The sequence below is a fragment of the Bombina bombina genome, chromosome 5 (genome assembly GCF_027579735.1).
Source record: "Bombina bombina isolate aBomBom1 chromosome 5, aBomBom1.pri, whole genome shotgun sequence".
Taxonomy (NCBI): Eukaryota; Metazoa; Chordata; class Amphibia; order Anura; family Bombinatoridae; genus Bombina; species Bombina bombina.
Window position 1 is genome coordinate 373,133,604 of NC_069503.1, and position 21,053 is coordinate 373,154,656.

A 21,053-nucleotide genomic window follows, 5' to 3' on the forward strand; every position below is an offset into this window, starting at 1 on the left:
AGAGGTTCTCCATATATTTGTAATTACCATATCATATTGCAAAGTTGTCTGGTCAACACATGTTATTGGTATAGTTTTAAATTATTCTTATGGTGTTTTTTATGATATATATATATATATATATATATATATATATATATATATATATATATACACACACACACAAATTACATGTCTAAGCATGTCATTTTTGAGCTATCCTCAATCTGTGTGTTTGGGGGTTAAAGTCCTACTAGGGAGCTTCAAAAACTGCTGCTACTGAGCAAAAAACAGCCAATAAGCAAATTGGCAAAGGCAGCCACATGACTCTACCAATCACTGTGCTTCAGAGGGAACTTAACCCCTGTGTGGTTAGATCATGTCATTGTTTGCATGACAGTTTCCCTTTAGCAATGATTTATATTGTTACTACTTTTATATGTTTAGTTTAATCAAATCTTGCTTCTTCTGAAAGAGGCTAATACCTATTTAGATGCAGATAAATAATTGTATACAACGATTACTATTATGCTATTTGCATAATACTTTGCACCATTTTTAAGTAAATATTTAACTGTTTATTGTTGGACATTGCACATTCTTTATGATAAAAAATGATATCTACAAATATTTGGGAGATAGATCACAAAGAATTGCTGAATGAAATAAAATGTGTTACTGACTTCAGTCCTGTCTTATTCGACATTCAGGTCAGTGGCAATTTTAATGCCAGATTAAACTTCTAATTCCCCTGCCACAGTTAATGATTGAAGAGTACTGAACGGTGATGCGTACCTGGATTAGGAATCAGAATATGTATTAAAATACAATTCTTTTAGGATTACGAATTATAACAAATGATTTATTTAGCATAATTTTGTTTCTGCAGCACTGTTACAAAATACACTAAAATAAAGATAAGTGAAGGAAGCTGACTGTATATGATAGCAAGGTTAAAACCTGATGAGGTAGGTAGGTTATGGATTTAATAGAATGTACTATAGATAGAAGATACAGAAAAAGGAGCGTTGTTTTGAGTTGGCAAGGGAAGGATGTTGTCTGAATATATCAATTAAATTACTGCAGATGTCAGAACAGTTCCTGGGAGCAGAGGAAAGGTGATGGTGTAAGTCAGATCTCTTTGTTGTGCGTAAGTTCATGCGGAATGTCATGTGTTATCACCTTGACATGGAACAGATAAAATGCAGCTTAAAGGGACATTAAATATTTATTTTAATAAAAACCTCTGCAATATACTTTTTTTTTTTTTCCATGTAATTCCATTCTGAAATTGTGAGTTTCTTAGTTCCTGTTATAAATGGAAGCGCAAAACGCTGTTATATTCCACACAGTCATTGGCAGCATACTCTAGTGACCTATCTATAACTGTCCCTAATTGGCCACAATGTAAACTAAGTTACAAATGGCAGCTCCCATTGTTTTATAGACACTAAGGGTTTTTGTTATCAAAGTGCGAGCGGACATGATACGATGTAGCGTATCATGTCCGCAGTACATCGATAAAAGCCGACAGCATACGCTGTCTGCATTTATCATTACACAAGCAGTTCTTGTGAACTGCTTGTGCAATGCCGCCCCCTGCAGATTTGCGGCCAATCAGCCCGATCGTATAGGATTGGGCGGATTGAAGACCACAGCCTCAGAGGCAGCGGGGACGTTATGGAGCAGCGGCCTTTAGACCGCTGCTTCATAACTACTGTTTCCAGCGAGCCTAAAGGCTCGCGCGGAATCAGGGGCATCAAGCTCATTCTAATTCGTCCCCTAAACATTTACCTTTATTTTGACATTATTTAAACAGCTAATGAAACTTTAAAAAATACATCTACATGTTGTTCTCAGACTAATCTTTTCTTTGAGTGCATCATTCTATCTAGCATGTATTTATTGTTTAATGTCCCTTTAATGGGGATTGATTTGTTTTTTTAACAGACAGAGAAACTTTACAGCACTAAAATAAGAGCCTTATTGACATATTTTAAATTGCTGCTATATATGTAAAAATATATATATTTTGTAAGCTGCTTTTAAGTTTTTAATCATTAACTCTTTATCAAATTGTAATCTTGTTATAGAAATTACTAATGTTTGGTTCAAATCACATTAAAAATGGGGAAGAGACTGAGAGGGGAATTTTATTTAGATCAGAACTTGGCTGAAATATAGCATTTTTTTCTGCAAAATTGCTTGATGATGCTATTTATTTACTCCCACTCTGAAAAGATTTTCTGCATCAGCTATACTCCAACTTCAGATTATGACCGCTTGTTCTGCTATTCCCCTTTTTCTATAAATAAATTGTGTTCTACTAATTGAATGGTTTATCACCCTCCTGGCTGTTCTCATCCAAGTTATACAAATTAATTTTGTTAAGTCTTTTCCTATCTAGACAATTACATATTTGATATAGCTTCTTTGAATTGTTTTTATTGTCTTCTCCAGAACAGTGGTTCTGTAAATTAACATCACTAGTTCTTGTGTCTGTTACTATTATTTTTTACCTATAAAACCCAAGCATTTTGTTGTCTTTTCCTGTTGCATTGATGCATCGTTCCCTAACCTTTAATTATATGAAGTAATGCATTTCAGCGTCCTCTCATGTAATAGTGTTGTCAGTAAAGTACCATTTAAAGGAATACTAAACCCAAATTTGCATGTGATTTTAAGCAACTTTAGAATTTACTGCAATTATCAATTTTTCTTCATTCTCTTGCTATCTTAATTTGAAAAACCAGGAATTTAAGGTTAAGAGATGGCCCATTTTTGGATTAGCACCTGAGTAGCGCTTGTTGATTGGTAGCCACCAATCAGCAAGTGCTTTCCAGGTGCTAAGCCAAAAATGGGCTGGCTCTTACGCTTAAATTCCTGCTTTTTCAAATAAAGTTAGCAAGAGAATGAAGAAAAATTTGATAATAGGAGTAAATTAGAAAGTTGCTTAAAATTGCATGCTCTATCTAAATCATGAAAGAAAAAATGGGTTTAGTATCCCTTTAATAGGAAGATAAGCTACTAAATTTATATTATGCACTTGACAAAGAAGCATTCAAGTCTGGTAAATATTTTGGCATACCCTAGACTAGCACTTTAATTTAAGGATAGACAGAAAATTCCAAGGACTGAAACTCCTCTTTTTCAATTGGGTATGAGGCGACCATATTTTTCATTTCTATCCTCCAAAGAGGGAGCACAGTCTATGTATTTTTTTTTTTTATTATTATTTTTTTAACAGTCCTTCCCTTCAGTAGATGCATTAGACAAGACAAGCAGGTTCATATTTTTACTTTTAGGGCTGACATATGTATGTTGCCAGGGGTGCACAGCTTAGAGATGTTATGTCCTACCTAGAAGATATTTCTTTTTTAAGACACGATGAGTCCACGGATCATCTTAATTACTAATGGGATATTCACCTCCTGGTCAGCAGGAGGCGGCAAAGAGCACCACAGCAAAGCTGTTAAATAGCTTCTCCCTTCCCTCCCACCCCAGTCATTCCCTTTGCCTACATTAGTGATAGGAAGTTGTAAAGTGAGGTGTTAGTATAGATTCTTCAATCAAGAGTTTATTATTTTTAAAGTAGTACAAGATTGTGCTGCTTTGTTCTAGGGTGTAGCCGTAGTCCATATCAGTCTCTTCAGTAGAGCTTTGGTGGCTTTAGAGCAATGGGAACTTGTGGGACATAATTCTCACTGCATCTCCCATACTGATGCTGCCCTACTTCTGACATACTGAGAGTTCTTACTCAGTTTTCTTTTATCGCAGGTCCATAGGAGCGAGAGGACCTCTTAAACCTGGAGCTGCTTTCACTGTCGAGCAAATAAGGAGGTTAGTGCTGACATTAGTATCTGGGGGACAATTCTCAGATATGGAGGCACTTGACTCTTATGGGACCATAAAGAGACTCATGGATTGGGTACTTTATTAGACAGTAACTGTGCAGGCACTGGGGCTGATAACTTTGGCTGTGTGGTTCTCCTCTCCCGGCGCTTTTAGTAATTCATGCGACCGGGAGATGGCTAATTTTGGCACGCCCACGTTGTGCGGTTCTAGGAAAAAGATTTGCACGCCGTTTCTGGCTTCCTTTTTCCTGTAGGGAACAGTTTGCACGCCCTTTCTGTTTTTACTGTATGTATTCACTGTGCTCTTCACAAGCGCTTGTTTGGTCTCTGCTGCGCATCGCTGATAGAAAGGAGCAACATCCTTCAGAGGTCTGGATGCGTTGTTTATCCTGCAGAGTTCCGGTTCTGGGTACATCTCCTGTCTAAGCAGTGAGGCCGTAAGGTAGGCACCTCAGCAGGGTTCTGCTGAGGTGTAGAGGTGTTCATAAGGGCTAATATTTAATGCTGTATTAAAAAAAAAAAAGTTTTCCAGTTCAACATTTAAAGAGACGGTAACGTTTTTTGTCAGTTTTAAATTTGATCAAAAAATTGCCAAAATTTGTGAACTATTGTGTAGTTAAGATGGACCAAGAGTCTTTGCAAGCTATCACTTGTTCTTTATATTTTAATGCCAATGTGGAACCACCAATCCCTTTTTGTTCCTCATGTATTGAGAGGACTTTAAGCTATAGGGACAGACTTTTTGCTGAACCATCATTTACTAAAGAGGATGCTGTTCAGGAGTCTAATGCCAATGATCAATGTATACCGCAGCTTTCTCCTCAAGCGTCCCAAGGTTTACCGCCCTCACAAGCAGTGCCCTGCATTTCCACTATAACTCCTTCAGGGGTTACTTTATAAGACATCGCTTCCCTCATGTCTTCTGCAGTTTCTTATGCGTTGTCTGCTTTTCTAATGTTGCAAGGAAAGCGTAAAAGGAAAACCAGGCATTCAGTAAGTTCTGATGCAATTGTTGCAATTTCGGAGGTACCCTCCCAAGGACACGAAGAGGAGGGTACTGCTGCAGTATCTGAGGGGGAAATCTCAGATTCAGAAAGTGCTTTGCCTCTGACAGATTCGGAGGTTGTAACCTTTAGGTTTAAACTAGAACACTTCCGCCTGTTGCTTAGGGAGGTTTTAATTACTTTGGATGATTGTGACTCCACAGTTGTGATTGTCCCTGAGAAGTCTAGTAAATTGGACAGATACTTTGAGGTTCCTTCTTAGTCAGACGTATTTCCATTTCCAAAGAGAGCTTCAGAGATTATTTCTAAGGAATGGATGAGACCAGGTATTCCTTTTTCTCCATCTCCTATTTTCAAAAAGATGTTTCCCATAGCTGACTCTGTTAAGGAGGCTTGGCAAACAGTTCCTAAGGTGGAAGGGGCCGTTTCCACCTTAGTCAAGAGAACTACTATTCCCATAGAGGATAGTTGTGCTTTCAAGGACCCTATGGATAAGAAGTTAGAGGGCCTTCTTAAGAAGATTTATGTTCATCAGGGTTTGCAATGGCAACCTGCTACGTGCATTGCTACTGTCGCGAGTGCAGCGGTCTATTCGTTTGATGCATTGTCTGAGTCTCTCAGGGCTGAGACTTGCTTAGAAGAGATCCAGGACAGGATAAAGGCTCTAAAGCTTGCCAATGCCTTTATTACGGATGCTTCCCTTCAAATTATTAAGCTGGGAGCTAAGATTTCAGGTTTCTCTATTCTTGCCCGCAGAGCTTTATGGTAGAAACCTTGGTCTGTGGATGTGTCTTCTAAGTCTAAGCTTCTGGCTATTCCTTACAAGGGGAAGACCTTGTTTGGACCTGGCTGATATCACGGCAGGTAAGGGTCATCTTCTTCCTCAAGATAAGAGAAACAAGCAGAAAGGAGGACAGAGTAATTTTCGTTCCTTTTCGAAACTTCAAAGGAAATTCTTCCTCTTCTTCCTCTAAGCAGGAACAATCTAAGCCTGCATGGAGATCTAACCAGTCTTGGACTAAGGGAAAGCAGTCCAAAAAGCCTGCAGTCTAATCCAAGACAGCATGAAGGGTATGCCCCCGATCTAGGACCGGATCTTGTAGGGGGCAGACTTTCTTTTTTCGCTCAGGTTTGGGTCCAGGATGTTCAGGATCCCTGGGTAATAGAGATTGTGTCCCAGGGATACAGGCTGGAGTTAAAAAGCTTTCCTCCCAGAGGCAGATTTCTACTTTCAAGATTATCTGCAGACCAGATAAAGAGAGAGGCGTTCTTACATTGTGTAAGAGACCTCTCCGTCCTGGGAGTGATTGTTCCCATTCCAGTTCAGGAACAGGGTCTGGGGTTTTATTCCAATCTGTTCGTGGTTCCCAAAAAGGAGGGAACCTTCAGACCGATTTTAGACCTCAAGAGCCTAAACAAATTCCTAAGGGTTCCATCCTTTCAGATGGAAACTATTCATTCCATTCTTCCCTTAATCCAGGAAGGTCAATTCATGACAACAGTGGTTTTAAAGATCGCTTACCTACATGTTCCTATTCACAGGGACCATCACAGGTTCCTAAGGATTTGCCTTCCAGGACCAACACTTTTAGTTTGTGGCTCTTCCTTTTGGACTGGCCACTGCTCCCAGAATTTTCACAAAAAATCTGGGGTCTCTTTTGGCGGTGCTTCGGTCACGGGGAATCGGGGTGGCGCCTTATCTAGACGACATTCTGGTTCAGACGCCAACCTTTCAACAAGCAGGGTTTTACATCGACACAGTGTTATCTTTCCTGAGAACTCACGGGTGGAAAATAAATTTGGAAAAGAGTTCCTTAGTTCCAGACACAAGAGTAACTTTCTTGGGAACCATAATAGACTCTCTGTCTATGAAGATTTTCATGACAGAAGTCAGGAAATCAAAGATTGTCGATACTTGCCTAGTCCTTCAGTCTACTCCCCGGGCATCAGTGGCTCAGTGTATGGAGGTAATCGGGCTGATGGTAGCGGCAATGGACATCATCCCGTTTGCTCGGTTCCACCTCAGACCTTTGCAGTTAAGCATGCTCAGACAATGGAATGGAGATTATGTGGACTTGTCTCCTCGAATATCTCTGGATCAGGAGACATGGGATTCTCTTCTATGGTGGTTGTCTCTGGATCATCTCTCCCAAGGAACATGCTTTCGCAGACCAGCTTGGGTGATTGTGACAACAGACGCCAGCCTTCTGGGATGGGGAGCAGTATGGGGTTCCGTAAAGGCTCAGGGAATTTGGACTCAGCCAGAATCGATTCTTCCTATAAACATTCTAGAACTGAGAGCAATCTACAATGCTCTTCTGGCCTGGCCTCAGTTAGCCAAGGTCCTGTTTATCAGGTTCCAGTCGGACAACATAACTTCAGTGGCTTACATCAATCATCAGGGAGGAACGAGGAGTTCCTTGGCGATGACAGAGGTAGCCAAGATAATTCAGTGGGCGGAGGCCCATTTTTGCTGTCTATCAGCGATCCACATCCCAGGGGTGGACAACTGGGAGGCGGACTTCCTGTGCAGACAGACCTTTCATCCGGGGGAGTGTGAGCTCCATCCGGAAGTGTTTTCCAACCTGATTCTCAAGTGGGGTCAGCCAGAATTGGATCTCATGGCAACTCATCAGAATGCCAAGCTCCCAAGATACGGATCTAGGTCCAGAGACCCCTAGGCGGCTCTGATAGATGCTCTGGCGGTTCCTTGGACCTTCAAGCTAGCATACCTATTTCCTCTGTTTGCACTTCTTCCTCAGGTAATTTCTCGAATCAAACAGGAGAGAGCTTCGGTGATCCTCATAGCACCGGCCTGGCCTCGCAGGATTTGGTATGCGGATCTGGTGAAGATGATGTCTCTGCCACCTTGGAAACTCCCGTTGAGGAAGGACCTTCTCATTCAGGGGCCCTTCTTTCATCCAAATTTAGTTTCTCTGAAGCTGACTGCTTGGAGATTGAACGCTTAATGTTATCCAAGTGGGGGGTTTCTGAGCCGGTCATAGAGTCCATGATTCAGGCCCGTAAGCCTGTAACTAGGAAAATTTACCATAATGTTTGGAGTAAATATCTTTTTTGGTGTGAATCCAAGGGTTACTCATGGAGTAGAGTTAGGATTCCTAGAATTTTGTCTTTTCTCCAAGAGGGTTTGGAGAAAGGTTTATCGACGAGTTCCCTAAAGGGTCAGATCTGAGCTTTATCTATTTTGTTACACAAATGTCTGGCGGATGTTCCAAATGTACAGTCTTTTTGTCAGGCCTTGGTCAGAATCAGGCCTGTGTTTAAACCAGTTACTCCTCCTTGGGGTCTTAATTTAGTCCTCAGAGTCCTTCAGGGAGTTCCGTTTGAGCCTATGCATTCCTTAGATATTAAGTTATTATCTTGGAAGGTTTTGTTTCCTGTTGCCATTTCTTCAGCTCGTAGAGTGTCAGAGCTCTTGGCATGAAAATAAGGTAAGGAGATTCGTACTGCAAATCTCTTTACCTTATTTTCCATTCAGATAAGGTAGTGTTACATACTAGATTAGGATTTCTTCCTAAGGTTGTTTCTGATCAGAACATTAATCAGGAGATTGTTGTTCCTTCTTTGTGTCCTAATCCTTCTTGTAATAAGGAACGTCTTCTGCACAATTTGGACGTGGTCCGTGCTTTAAAGTTTTACCTGCAGGCGACTAAGGATTTTTGTCAGTCTTCTTTTCTGTTTGTTGTTTTCTCAGGAAAACGTAAGGGACAGAAAGCTACGGCTACTTCTCTTTCTTTTTGGCTGAGGAGTATCATACGTTTTGCATATGAGACTGCTGGACAGCAGCCTCCCGAGAGGGTTATGGCTCATTCCACGAGAGCTGTTTTTTCCTCATGGGCATTCAAAAATGAAGCTTGTATGGAACAAATTTGCAAGGCTGCAACTTGGTCTTCTCTTCACACTTTTTCCAAGTTTTACACATTTGACACTTTTGCTTCAGCTGAGGCAGCTTTTGGGAGAAAAGTTCTTCAAGCAGTGGTGCCTTCTGTTTAGGTTTCCTGTCTTGTCCCTCCCATATCATCTGTGTACTCTAGCTTGAGTATTGGATCCCATTAGTAATTAAGATGATCCGTGGACTCTTCGTGTCTTAAAAAAGAAAACATAATTTATGTAAGAACTTACCTGATAAAATCATTTCTTTCATATTAGCAAGAGTCCATGAGCTAGTGACGTATGGGATATACATTCCTACCAGGAGGGGCAAAGTTTCCCAAACCTCAAAATGCCTATAAATACACCCCTCACCACACCCACAAATCAGTTTAACGAATAGCCAAGAAGTGGGGTGATAAGAAAAAAGTGCGAAGCATAAATATAAGGAATTGGAATAATTGTGCTTTATACAAAAAAATTATAACCACCACAAAAAAAGGGTGGGCCTCATGGACTCTTGCTAATATGAAAGAAATTAATTTATCAGGTAAGTTCTTACATAAATTATGTTTTCTTTCATGTAATTAGCAAGAGTCCATGAGCTAGTGACGTATGGGATAATGACTACCCAAGATGTGGATCTTCCACGCAAGAGTCACTAGAGAGGGAGGGATAAAATAAAGAAAGCCAATTCCGCTGAAAAAAATCCACACCCAAAAATAAAGTTTAAATCTTATAAAGAAAAAAACTGAAAATATAAGCAGAAGATTCAAACTGAAACAGCTGCCTGAAGTACTTTTCTACCAAAGACAGCTTCAGAAGAAGAAAACACATCAAAATGGTAGAATTTAGTAAAAGTATGCAAAGAAGACCAAGTTGCTGCTTTGCAAATCTGATCAACCGAAGCTTCATTCCTAAACGCCCAGGAAGTAGAAACTGACCTAGTAGAATGAGCTGTAATCCTTTGAGGCAGAGTTTTACCCGACTCGACATAAGCATGATGAATTAAAGATTTCAACCAAGATGCCAAAGAAATGGCAGAGGCCTTCTGACCTTTCCTAGAACCGGAAAAGATAACAAATAGACTAGAAGTCTTTCGGAAATTCTTAGTAGCTTCAACATAATATTTCAAAGCTCTAACTACATCCAAAGAATGCAATGATTTCTCCTTAGAATTCTTAGGATTAGGACATAATGAAGGAACCACAATTTCTCTACTAATGTTGTTGGAATTCACAACCTTAGGTAAAAATTTAAAAGAAGTTCGCAACACCGCCTTATCCTGGTGAAAAATCAGAAAAGGAGACTCACAAGAAAGAGCAGATAATTCAGAAACTCTTCTGGCAGAAGAGATGGCCAAAAGGAACAAAACTTTCCAAGAAAGTAATTTAATGTCCAATGAATGCATAGGTTCAAACGGAGGAGCTTGAAGAGCCCTCAGAACCAAATTCAAACTCCAAGGAGGAGAAATTGACTTAATGACAGGTTTTATACGAACCAAAGCTTGTACAAAACAATGAATATCAGGAAGATTAGCAATCTTTCTGTGAAAAAGAACAGAAAGAGCAGAGATTTGTCCTTTCAAGGAACTTGCAGACAAACCTTTATCCAAACCATCCTGAAGAAACTGTAAAATTCTCGGAATTCTAAAAGAATGCCAGGAAAAATGATGAGAAAGACACCAAGAAATATAAGTCTTCCAGACTCTATAATATATCTCCCTAGATACAGATTTACGAGCCTGTAACATAGTATTAATCACAGAGTCAGAGAAACCTCTTTGACTAAGAATCAAGCGTTCAATCTCCATACCTTTAAATTTAAGGATTTGAGATCCTGATGGAAAAAAGGACCTTGCGACAGAAGGTCTGGCCTTAACGGAAGAGTCCATGGTTGGCAAGAGGCCATCCGGACAAGATCCGCATACCAAAACCTGTGAGGCCATGCTGGAGCTACCAGCAGAACAAACGAGTATTCCTTCAGAATCTTGGAGATTACTCTTGGAAGAAGAACGTATAGGCAGGATGATACTTCCAAGGAAGTGACAATGCATCCACTGCTACCGCTTGAGGATCCCTGGATCTGGACAGATACCTGGGAAGTTTCTTGTTTAGATGAGAGGCCATCAAATCTATTTCTGGAAGTCCCCACATTTGAACAATCTGAAGAAATACCTCTGGGTGAAGAGACCATTCGCCCGGATGTAACGTTTGGCGACTGAGATAATCCGCTTCCCAATTGTCTATACCTGGGATATGAACGGCAGGAACTAGACAGGAGCTGGATTCCGCCCATACCAGAATTCGAGATACTTCTTTCATAGCCAGAGGACTGTGAGTCCCTCCTTGATGATTGATGTATGCCACAGTTGTGACATTGTCTGTCTGAAAACAAATGAACGATTCTCTCTTTAGAAGAGGCCAAGACTGAAGAGCTCTGAAAATTGCACGGAGTTCCAAAATATTGATCGGTAATCTCACCTCCTGAGATTCCCAAACCCCTTGTGCTGTCAGAGACCCCCACACAGCTCCCCAACCTGTAAGACTTGCATCTGTTGAAATTACAGTCCAGGTCGGAAGAACAAAAGAAGCCCCCTGAACTAAACGATGGTGATCTGTCCACCACGTCAGAGAGTGTCGTACAATCGGTTTTAAAGATATTAATTGAGATATCTTTGTGTAATCCCTGCACCACTGGTTCAGCATACAGAGCTGAAGAGGCCACATGTGAAAACGAGCAAAGGGGATCGCGTCCGATGCAGCAGTCATAAGACCTAGAATTTCCATGCATAAGGCTACCGAAGGGAATGATTGTGACTGAAGGTTTCGACAAGCTGATATCAATTTTAGACGTCTCTTGTCTGTCAAAGATAGAGTCATGGACACTGAATCTATCTGGAAACCTAAAAAGGTTACCTGTGTCTGAGGAATCAATGAACTTTTTGGTAAATTGATCCTCCAACCATGATGTTGAAGAAACAACACAAGTCGATTCGTATGAGATTCTGCTAAATGTGAAGACTGAGCAAGTACCAAGATATCGTCCAAATAAGGAAATACCACAATACCCTGTTCTCTGATTACAGACAGAAGGGCACCGAGAACCTTTGTAAAAATTCTTGGAGCTGTAGCTAGGCCAAACGGCAGAGCCACAAACTGGTAATGCTTGTCTAGGAAAGAGAATCTCAGAAACTGATAGTGATCTGGATGAATCGGAATATGCAGATATGCATCCTGTAAATCTATTGTAGACATATAATGCCCTTGCTGAACAAAAGGCAGGATAGTCCTTACAGTTACCATTTTGAATGTTGGTATCCTTACATAACGATTCAATATTTTTAGATCCAGAACTGGTCTGAAGGAATTCTCCTTCTTTGGTACAATGAAGAGATTTGAATAAAACCCCAGTCCCTGTTCCAGAACTGGAACTGGCATAATTACTCCAGCCAACTCTAGATCTGAAACACATTTCAGAAATGCTTGAGCATTCGCTGGGTTTACTGGGACACGGGAAAGAAAAAATCTCTTTGCAGGAGGCCTTATCTTGAAGCCAATTCTGTACCCTTCTGAAACAATGTTCTGAATCCAAAGATTGTGAACGGAATTGATCCAAATTTCTTTGAAAAAACGTAATCTGCCCCCTACCAGCTGAGCTGGAATGAGGGCTGCACCTTCATGTGGACTTAGGAGCTGGCTTTGATTTTCTAAAAGGCTTGGATTTATTCCAGACTGGAGATGGTTTCCAAACTGATACCGCTCCTGAGGATGAAGGATCAGGTTTTTGTTCCATGTTGTGACGAAAGGAACGAAAACGATTATTAGACCTAAATTTACCTTTAGATTTTTTATCCTGTGGTAAAAAAGTTCCTTTCCCTCCAGTAACAGTTGAGATAATAGAATCCAACTGAGAACCAAACAATTTATTACCCTGGAAAGAAAGGGAAAGCAGAGTAGACTTAGAAGACATATCAGCATTCCAAGTTTTAAGCCATAAAGCTCTTCTAGCTAAAATAGCTAGAGACATATACCTGACATCAACTCTAATGATATCAAAGATGGCATCACAAATAAAATTATTAGCATGTTGAAGAATAATAATAATGCTATGAGAATTATGATCTGTTACTTGTTGCGCTAAAGCTTCTAACCAAAAAGTTGAAACTGCAGCAACATCCGCTAAAGATATAGCAGGTCTAAGAAGATTACCTGAACACAAGTAAGCTTTTCTTAGAAATGATTCAATTTTCCTATCTAAAGGATCCTTAAAAGAAGTACCATCTGCCGTAGGAATAGTAGTACGCTTAGCAAGAGTAGAGACAGCCCCATCAACCTTAGGGATTTTGTCCCAAAACTCTTATCTGTCAGATGGCACAGGATATAATTGCTTAAAACGTTTAGAAGGAGTAAATGAATTACCCAAATTATTCCATTCCCTGGAAATTACTTCAGAAATAGCACCAGGGACAGGAAAAACTTCTGGAATAACTACAGGAGATTTAAAAACCTTATCTAAATGTTCAGATTTAGTATCAAGAGGACCAGAATCCTCAATTTCTAATGCAATTAGGACTTCTTTAAGTAAAGAACGAATAAATTCCATTTTAAATAAATATGAAGATTTATCAGCATCAACCTCTGAGACAGAATCCTCTGAACCAGAAGAACCATTATCAGAATCAGAATGATGATGTTCATTTAAAAATTCATCTGATAAATGAGAAGTTTTAAAAGACTTTTTACGTTTACTAGAAGGAAGAATAACAGACATAGCCTTCTTAATGGATTTAGAAACAAAATCTCTTATGTTATCAGGAACACTCTGAGTATTAGATGTTGACGGAACAGCAACAGGTAATGTAACAGTACTTAAGGAAATATTATCTGCATTAACAAGTTTGTCATGACAAACAGTACAAACAACAGCTGGAGGAACAGATACCATAAGTTTACAGCAGATACAGCTTAGCTTTGGTAGCTCCAACACCAGGCAGCGATTTTCCAGAAGTATCTTCTGACTCAGTTTCAACGTGGGACATCTTGCAATATGTAATAGAAAAAACAACATATAAAGCAAAATTGATCAAATTCCTTAAATGACAGTTTCAGGAATGGGAAGAAATGCCAGTGAACAAGCTTCTAGCAACCAGAAGCAATAAATAATGAGACTTAAATAATGTGGAGACAATAGTGACGCCCATATTTTTTTAGCGCCAAAAATGATGCCCACATTATTTGGTGCCTAAAAGCTTTTGGCACCAAAAATGACGCCACATCTGGAACGCCGAGACTTTTGGCGCAAAAGAACGTCAAAAATGACGCAACTTCCGGTGTCAACAGAAAAAAAAAATTTGCGCCAAAAAAGTCAGCGCCAAGAATGACGCAATAAAATGAAGCATTTTCAGCCCCCGCGAGCCTAACAGCCCACAGGGAAAAAGTCAAATTTTAAGGTAAGAAAAAAATTGATTTATTCATATGCATTATCCCAAATATGAAACTGACTGTCTGAAATAAGGAATGATGAACATCCTGAGTCAAGGCAAATAAATGTTTGAATACATATATTTAGAACTTTATAAAAAAGTGCCCAACCATAGCTTAGAGTGTCACAGAAAATAAGCTTACTTACTTACCCCAGGACACTCATCTACATGTAGTAGAAAGCCAAACCAGTACTGAAACGAGAATCAGTAGAGGTAATGGTATATAAATAAGAGTATATCGTCGATCTGAAAAGGGAGGTAAGAGATGAATCTCTACGACCGATAACAGAGAACCTATGAAATAGACCCCGTAGAAGGAGATCACTGCATTCAAATAGGCAATACTCTCTTCACATCCCTCTGACATTCACTGCACGCTGAGAGGAAAACCGGGCTCCAACCTGCTGCGGAGCGCATATCAACGTAGAATCTAGCACAAACTTACTTCACCACCTCCATCGGAGGCAAAGTTTGTAAAACTGATTTGTGGGTGTGGTGAGGGGTGTATTTATAGGCATTTTAAGGTTTGGGAAACTTTGCCCCTCCTGGTAGGAATGTATATCCCATACGTCACTAGCTCATGGACTCTTGCTAATTACATGAAAGAAAAGAAAATTTATGCTTACCTGATAAATTTATTTTTTGACACGATGAGTCCACATCCCGCCCTGTTCTTGTAGACAGGTTGTTAATTATTATAAACTTCAAACACCTCTGCACCTTGGTTTTTCTTTTCTTTCCTTAACTTTGGTCGAATGACTGGAGTGGGAGGGAAGGGAGGAGATACTTAACAGCTTTGCTGTGGAGCTCTTTGCGGCCTCCTGCTGACCAGGAGGTGAATATCCCATTAGTAATTAAGATGATCCGTGGACTCATCGTGTCAAAAAAAAAAAATTTTTTTATTGTGCTCAATTATCCCTGGTGCATTTGTATTTGCAGCTTGCTTTGGCTGTCAAAACAAATGTGAATTGGGTGCTGGATGATGTCATTATTTTGCACCATATTTTACTTATTAATACACACACAAATGCTTATCAGTATTTACATGCTTGCCTTTCAGCAGTGTTATTCTGTCTTGTGCAGTCATAAGTTTCACTTTGGAGCATATGAATAACCATTTTTGCACTTTTTATCCATAATATGATAGATACTTTACTAATATTCTTGAGACAATTCCTTCTTTCTTAACTATGGCTGATTGGGTTGTTTTTCGGCTTATTGGATATGTTTCAGGTTGAAGTGAAAGGATGAAAACACTTACTTGTCACTAATAATTTGCCTCAGTTAAATCCTATATTTCTGTCAGTTTGTCTTTATGTTGCTGCTGACATGTTGCATCTAATGAAAAGATGATGATGGCATATTTAGAGACTCTATGAAAAGGGCAATGGAGGCACATTTATGGATAGCCTTTTTAAAGATAGTCTATTTAGATTAATTTTCAATATCCTCACTCTCATTTAGCTATGCCCTCTGTTATTAAAGGGACAGTCTAATCAAAATTAAACTTTCATGACTCAGATAGGGCATGTAATTTTAAACAACTTTCCAATTCACTTTTATAATCAATTTTGCTTTGTTCTCTTGGTATTCTTTGTTGAATGCTCAACCTAGATAGGCTCATATGCTAATTTCTAAGTCCGTTAAGGCCGCCCCTTATTTCAATGCATTTGGCAGTTTTTCACAGCTAGAGTGTGTTAGTTCATGTGTGCTATGCAGATAACTTGTGACCACACCTGTTGAGTTTCAAATGAGAGGACACTGATTGGCTAAATGCAAGGTAAAACGTATATTAATATAGCTGTGTTGGTTATGCAAAACAGGGGAATGGGTAATAAAGGGATTATCTATCTTTTAAAACAATAACAATTCTGGAGAATACTGTTCCTTTAAAGGGACATTCAACACTTCCCTTAACATTATTTGCGCTAGAAATATAAGAACCAAAGATCCGCCTGCAGTATATCCCTCCATCCTGCCATGCCGCCTTGCTTCTGTAGTAATCACTTTTGGTAACTTGTGTAATACCGGGTAAATATGGCAGGCAGACTCCCCCCACTGTTACGTAGCTGCCTTCTTCTTCAAATCATCATCAAATCAGAATCCAGTCCTCGGACAGAAATTGCACGCGCTTTTAAAGACCTCCGTAGGCAACTTAAACAAGCACTTCTTCTAAGGGCCTATGTAAAGAAGAATTGTGTTTCTAAAACACTACAGATTGGATGTATGCTCCTCCTAAACTTGGTAGAAAAGGTCTCCAAGACCTTCTGTATTGGCTTCTAAATAAATCGTACCATTTATTCACTATCTGATTTGTGTCAGGTATTCTTTCACTTCCTAACTGCCCTTGTGTTTGACTGTTACTTTATGTGTACATTCTTAAACTTTTTGGTGAATTCATTAATTATCTTTTAGTTTTAATCTTAACCATTAATACTGATAGATGTAATTTAGTCTATTATTATGTTATGTAAATTCTATATCTCCATGGATTGGTGCTTACCTAGAAAATGAACATTTGAGAAACATTGTTGTAGGCCCGTTCTGAACAATTAATTTAAAGGGACAGTCTACACCAGAATTTATATTGTTTTAAAAGATAGATAATCTCTTTATTACCCATTCCACAGTTTTGCATAACCAACACAGTTATATTAATACACATTTTACCTCTTTGATTACCTTGTATCTAAGCATCTTCTGACAGCCCCTGATCACATGACTTTTTATGTATTATCTGTTGACTTGCATTTTAGCCAATTAGTGTTGTGTTGTGCTGACTCTCAACATTGTACTCGTGCCCGGGGAGTTATTTATCTATATTTCCCACATGAACAAGCAACCTCCTGTTGTGAAAAGCAAATAACAAAGCATGTGATAAGAGGCTTAGAAAAAGGCAAATATTTAGAGGTTAACACAGAAAAAAAAGTTTAGACCACAGCGCTGAGATCACAAAGCTGCTCTATAATTTAAGGAATCCCTCTATCCTTAAAACACATATACTGTAGAACTAAATTAACTACTAGGTTTCCAGATGCCTGCAGACCAGTAATTGACACAGCTGCGCTATTTAGAATAGCTGAATGTGTGCAGTACCAAAAAGGAAATGTAAATTTATAAGTTGAATTTAATTAATATACATATATATCTAAAATTAACAATTCATATATTGGCATTCATCAACATTTATACATAGCATAAAAACACATTAAATCAGTGCTATAGCATTAACCCTTTCGTGACAGGGTTAAAGTGCCTACATCGGAACAACTGTTCCGATGTAGACAAATTGAAACTACGCGATCGTGCATACGATCGCGAGATTTCAATTATTGGATCGCATCTGGGGGGCGTCCCTACAATCCTAGGAACGCCCTCCAGACCGCGATTAAATCCCTGAAGCACAGAAGGCTTCAGGACAGCCGTTAGTTATGACGTTCCATTCCGTCATAACGGCTTTAAAGCCCAGTCTAATTATGACGGAATGGAACGGCATAACGGCTTTAAAAGGTTAATAAACATAACATGAAGAAAAACAACAATTGATTGGTCGTTTGTTGAAAGACACTTATACTCCAATGGATGGCGTCTTCCACAAAGTAAAATAAGTCTTTTTGGTCATATAGTTAGTACAAAAGTCTTTTAAGCAGGATGATAGTATGAATCCAAAGCAAATAAGCTGATTTCTTGGTTAAGCGAAGTGGTTAGTGTGAAAAAGCCATGCAAAGCTGTATTGGGCAAGAAGAAGGATAAAGATCCTTTTTATGCAAGCAAGAATGTGAATATGGCAAAGGTGCACTTTTCTACTTACGCCGGATGCCACCAGTCTGTCATCGAAGCTGCTTCCAGGATGCTGTACCGTGTCCATTCCAGGCTTCCGTAGCTGCAGCACTCGGACAGCGTGTGAGTCTCTTGGAGTTCTAGTGTATTGGATCTAGTACCCTCCGTGATTGCCTGAGGGACGCTGAACAGATTGGCAGCATCCTGGAAGCAGCTTCGATGACAGACTGGTGGCATCCGGCGTAAGTAGAAAAGTGCACCTTTGCCATATTCACATTCTTGCTTGCATAAAAAGGATCTTTATCCTTCTTCTTGCCCAATACAGCTTTGCATGGCTTTTTCACACTAACCACTTCGCTTAACCAAGAAATCAGCTTATTTGCTTTGGATTCATACTATCATCCTGCTTAAAAGACTTTTGTACTAACTATATGACCAAAAAGACTTATTTTACGTTGTGGAAGACGCCATCCATTGGAGTATAAGTGTCTTTCAACAAACGACCAATCAATTGTTGTTTTTATTCTTTTTATTCATGTTATGTTTATTAATGCTATAGCACTGATTTAATGTGTTTTTATGCTATGTATAAATGTTGATGAATGCCAATATATGAATTGTTAATTTTAGATATATATGTATATTAATTAAATTCAACTTATAAATTTACATTTCCTTTTTGGTACTGCACACATTCAGCTATTCTAAATAGCGCAGCTGTGTCAATTACTGGTCTGCAGGCATCTGCAAACCTAGTAGTTAATTTAGTTCTAAAATATTTAGAGGTTTACATGTTGTAAAGTATATTAATATAAAAAAGTTGGTTGTGCAAAGCTAGGGAATGGGTAGTAAAGGCATTATTTATCTTTTTAAACAATAACAATTTTGGTGTAGACCGTGCCTTTAACAGTTAGATTGTAAAAGTCCCTACATTAAGATAAATTAGTGATTTTTTTTTTTAATGTAAATGTACTAGAGAACAAATTCAAAGAGCAATAAATTAAATATGCACTTTTCAATTCAAATGCTATCACCTGTCACTATTTCAGGTATTAATGTAGAGACTTATATCTTATGTCTGTTTTAACCCTGAAACTTTTTTTTTTTTTTTGCAGAAAATAAACCAAAAATACATAACAAATAAAGATTATTACACAACCCTTCAAAAGATTGTTCTTCATGAAGTGGACACAAACATGGCGCAAGTCAGAAACTCAGCAACTGAAGCTCTTTTATGGTTGAAAAGGTAAAGTAATACAATATAGGGTTTATTTACAATTATGTACTTAAAGTAAAGGTAAACTTTGATGAATGAAAGCCCGGTTTTTAAAAATACTATTAAAAACAGGGGCACTTTTATTCATCAAAGTATAGAATGCAGCCATTTTGTTTTAAAACGTATCTGTCTTCTTTTCACAGCCAGAGCAGCTTCCCCCACCCGGAGAGCCTCTTTTCACACTTCAGCAATGCCTAATCCGGCTTCTTCCAATCACGGCATGGCCTCAGGCAATGACTCCCCTGGGGGGAAAGCCGTGATTTGAGGAAGCCGGATTAGTCATTGCTGACATGTGAAGAGAGGCTCTCCGGGTGGGGGAAGCTGCTCTGGCTGAGAAAAGAAGAAAGGTACGTTTTTAAACAAAACTGCTTCACTTTAACAAGTTGTTGCTTGTCCTGTAGCTGGTATAGTGATATTACCCTCATGGAAACAACTAAAACAGTGTGTTAATAGTCATACTACTATAAAAGTCTGATGTAACTATTTTTACATGACTATAGCTTAAAAAAAACTTTGAACCTGGAAAACTATTATTATTGTTATTACATAAATATTCAAAGTTAGAATAGTTTGTCTTATGTGTACTTAATTTTTTTTTGGTACTTAGGCAAATATTTTCTTTGTATTTCTAATTTTGATCCTGAATGTACTGGCAGTGTGAATAAATTTGATTTGTCACAAACAACATAGGCATTCTGGGGTAGATTACAAGTGGACCGGACGAAAAGCGGTTTATTGCAAGGGTTTGCGCTTGTCAGGCTTACCGCTCGTATTACGAGTTAAAAGTAAACACAATTGATTGAGCGCAATCACGTTTTACACTAGAATAAGGTTTTGTGTGTGTATATGTGTGTGTATATATAGATGTATGTATGTATGTATTTACAGACATATATACACATACAAGTGCATTGGAGCCCTTTGCCGTTAACTAGATGAAAACATTTAAAAGCATATTTATGTAATCATTTTTAATAAAGTTTTTAATTATGTAGTGTAAATATTTGATATACCAATGTTCTGCACATGACGGACTATGTCCTATGTATTTCTAAATAGATATTCCTATATATATCTCTGAATATATTTATATCTATATATATTTTTTATATATATGTGTGTATATATATATATCAAAAGAAACAGAGTTGTGATTATGGCGCAAAAAAGGCAGTCAGCTGGACAGAGAAAAGCCAGTAGAGCTAGAATGGAACACAGTGCCGCCTCAGACTACCTATCGTAGCTGCGGGTTCCCAAGACCCCTAGCTCCAATATGAAAATTAATATCGGAATAAAAGAAAAGGAAGAATGTTAAGGGCGCAGCGTGTTGACTCCAATGTTATGAATAATAAATAGTAATATAAAAGCAAAATTTGGGCCTAGGTATAAAACACCCAAAATAGAGTATCAATGAATCCACTAAAATGAATATAAATGTAGATATAAATGGATACAATTAAATGTGAAATACACAGGTCTCCTCTATCATAGAGTATTATTAAATGTAAAATATTACAGTATAGAACCTCATTAGAAATTCATAAAGGCAATAGAACATAAATAAATTAGAAACAATTTCATATATACGATACAATAATGAAACAATATTGGTACTTGTTCTAAAAATTATTGAAAACAAGATAAAATAAAATTAAAAACACATTTCATATTAAAGCGATGTTAAAAACAGTAAACAGTGTTACAGTGCAGAAAAGTAACAAAAATAAAAACGTAATAGAAATGATGACATTAATATTGGTATTAGTAATGAAACATAAATATTA

General features: G+C 38.4%; 1 protein-coding gene across 1 annotated transcript in view; it reads left to right on the forward strand.

Moving 5' to 3' along the window:
• Positions 1 to 21,053, forward strand: part of PLEKHA8 (pleckstrin homology domain containing A8) — a 237,270-nt gene that overhangs the window by 169,693 nt on the left and 46,524 nt on the right. The window contains exon 11 of the mRNA XM_053714195.1: positions 19,109 to 19,239. Within this exon, the coding sequence (XP_053570170.1) occupies positions 19,109 to 19,239 (131 nt within the window). The remainder of the gene's footprint in view (positions 1 to 19,108; positions 19,240 to 21,053) is intronic.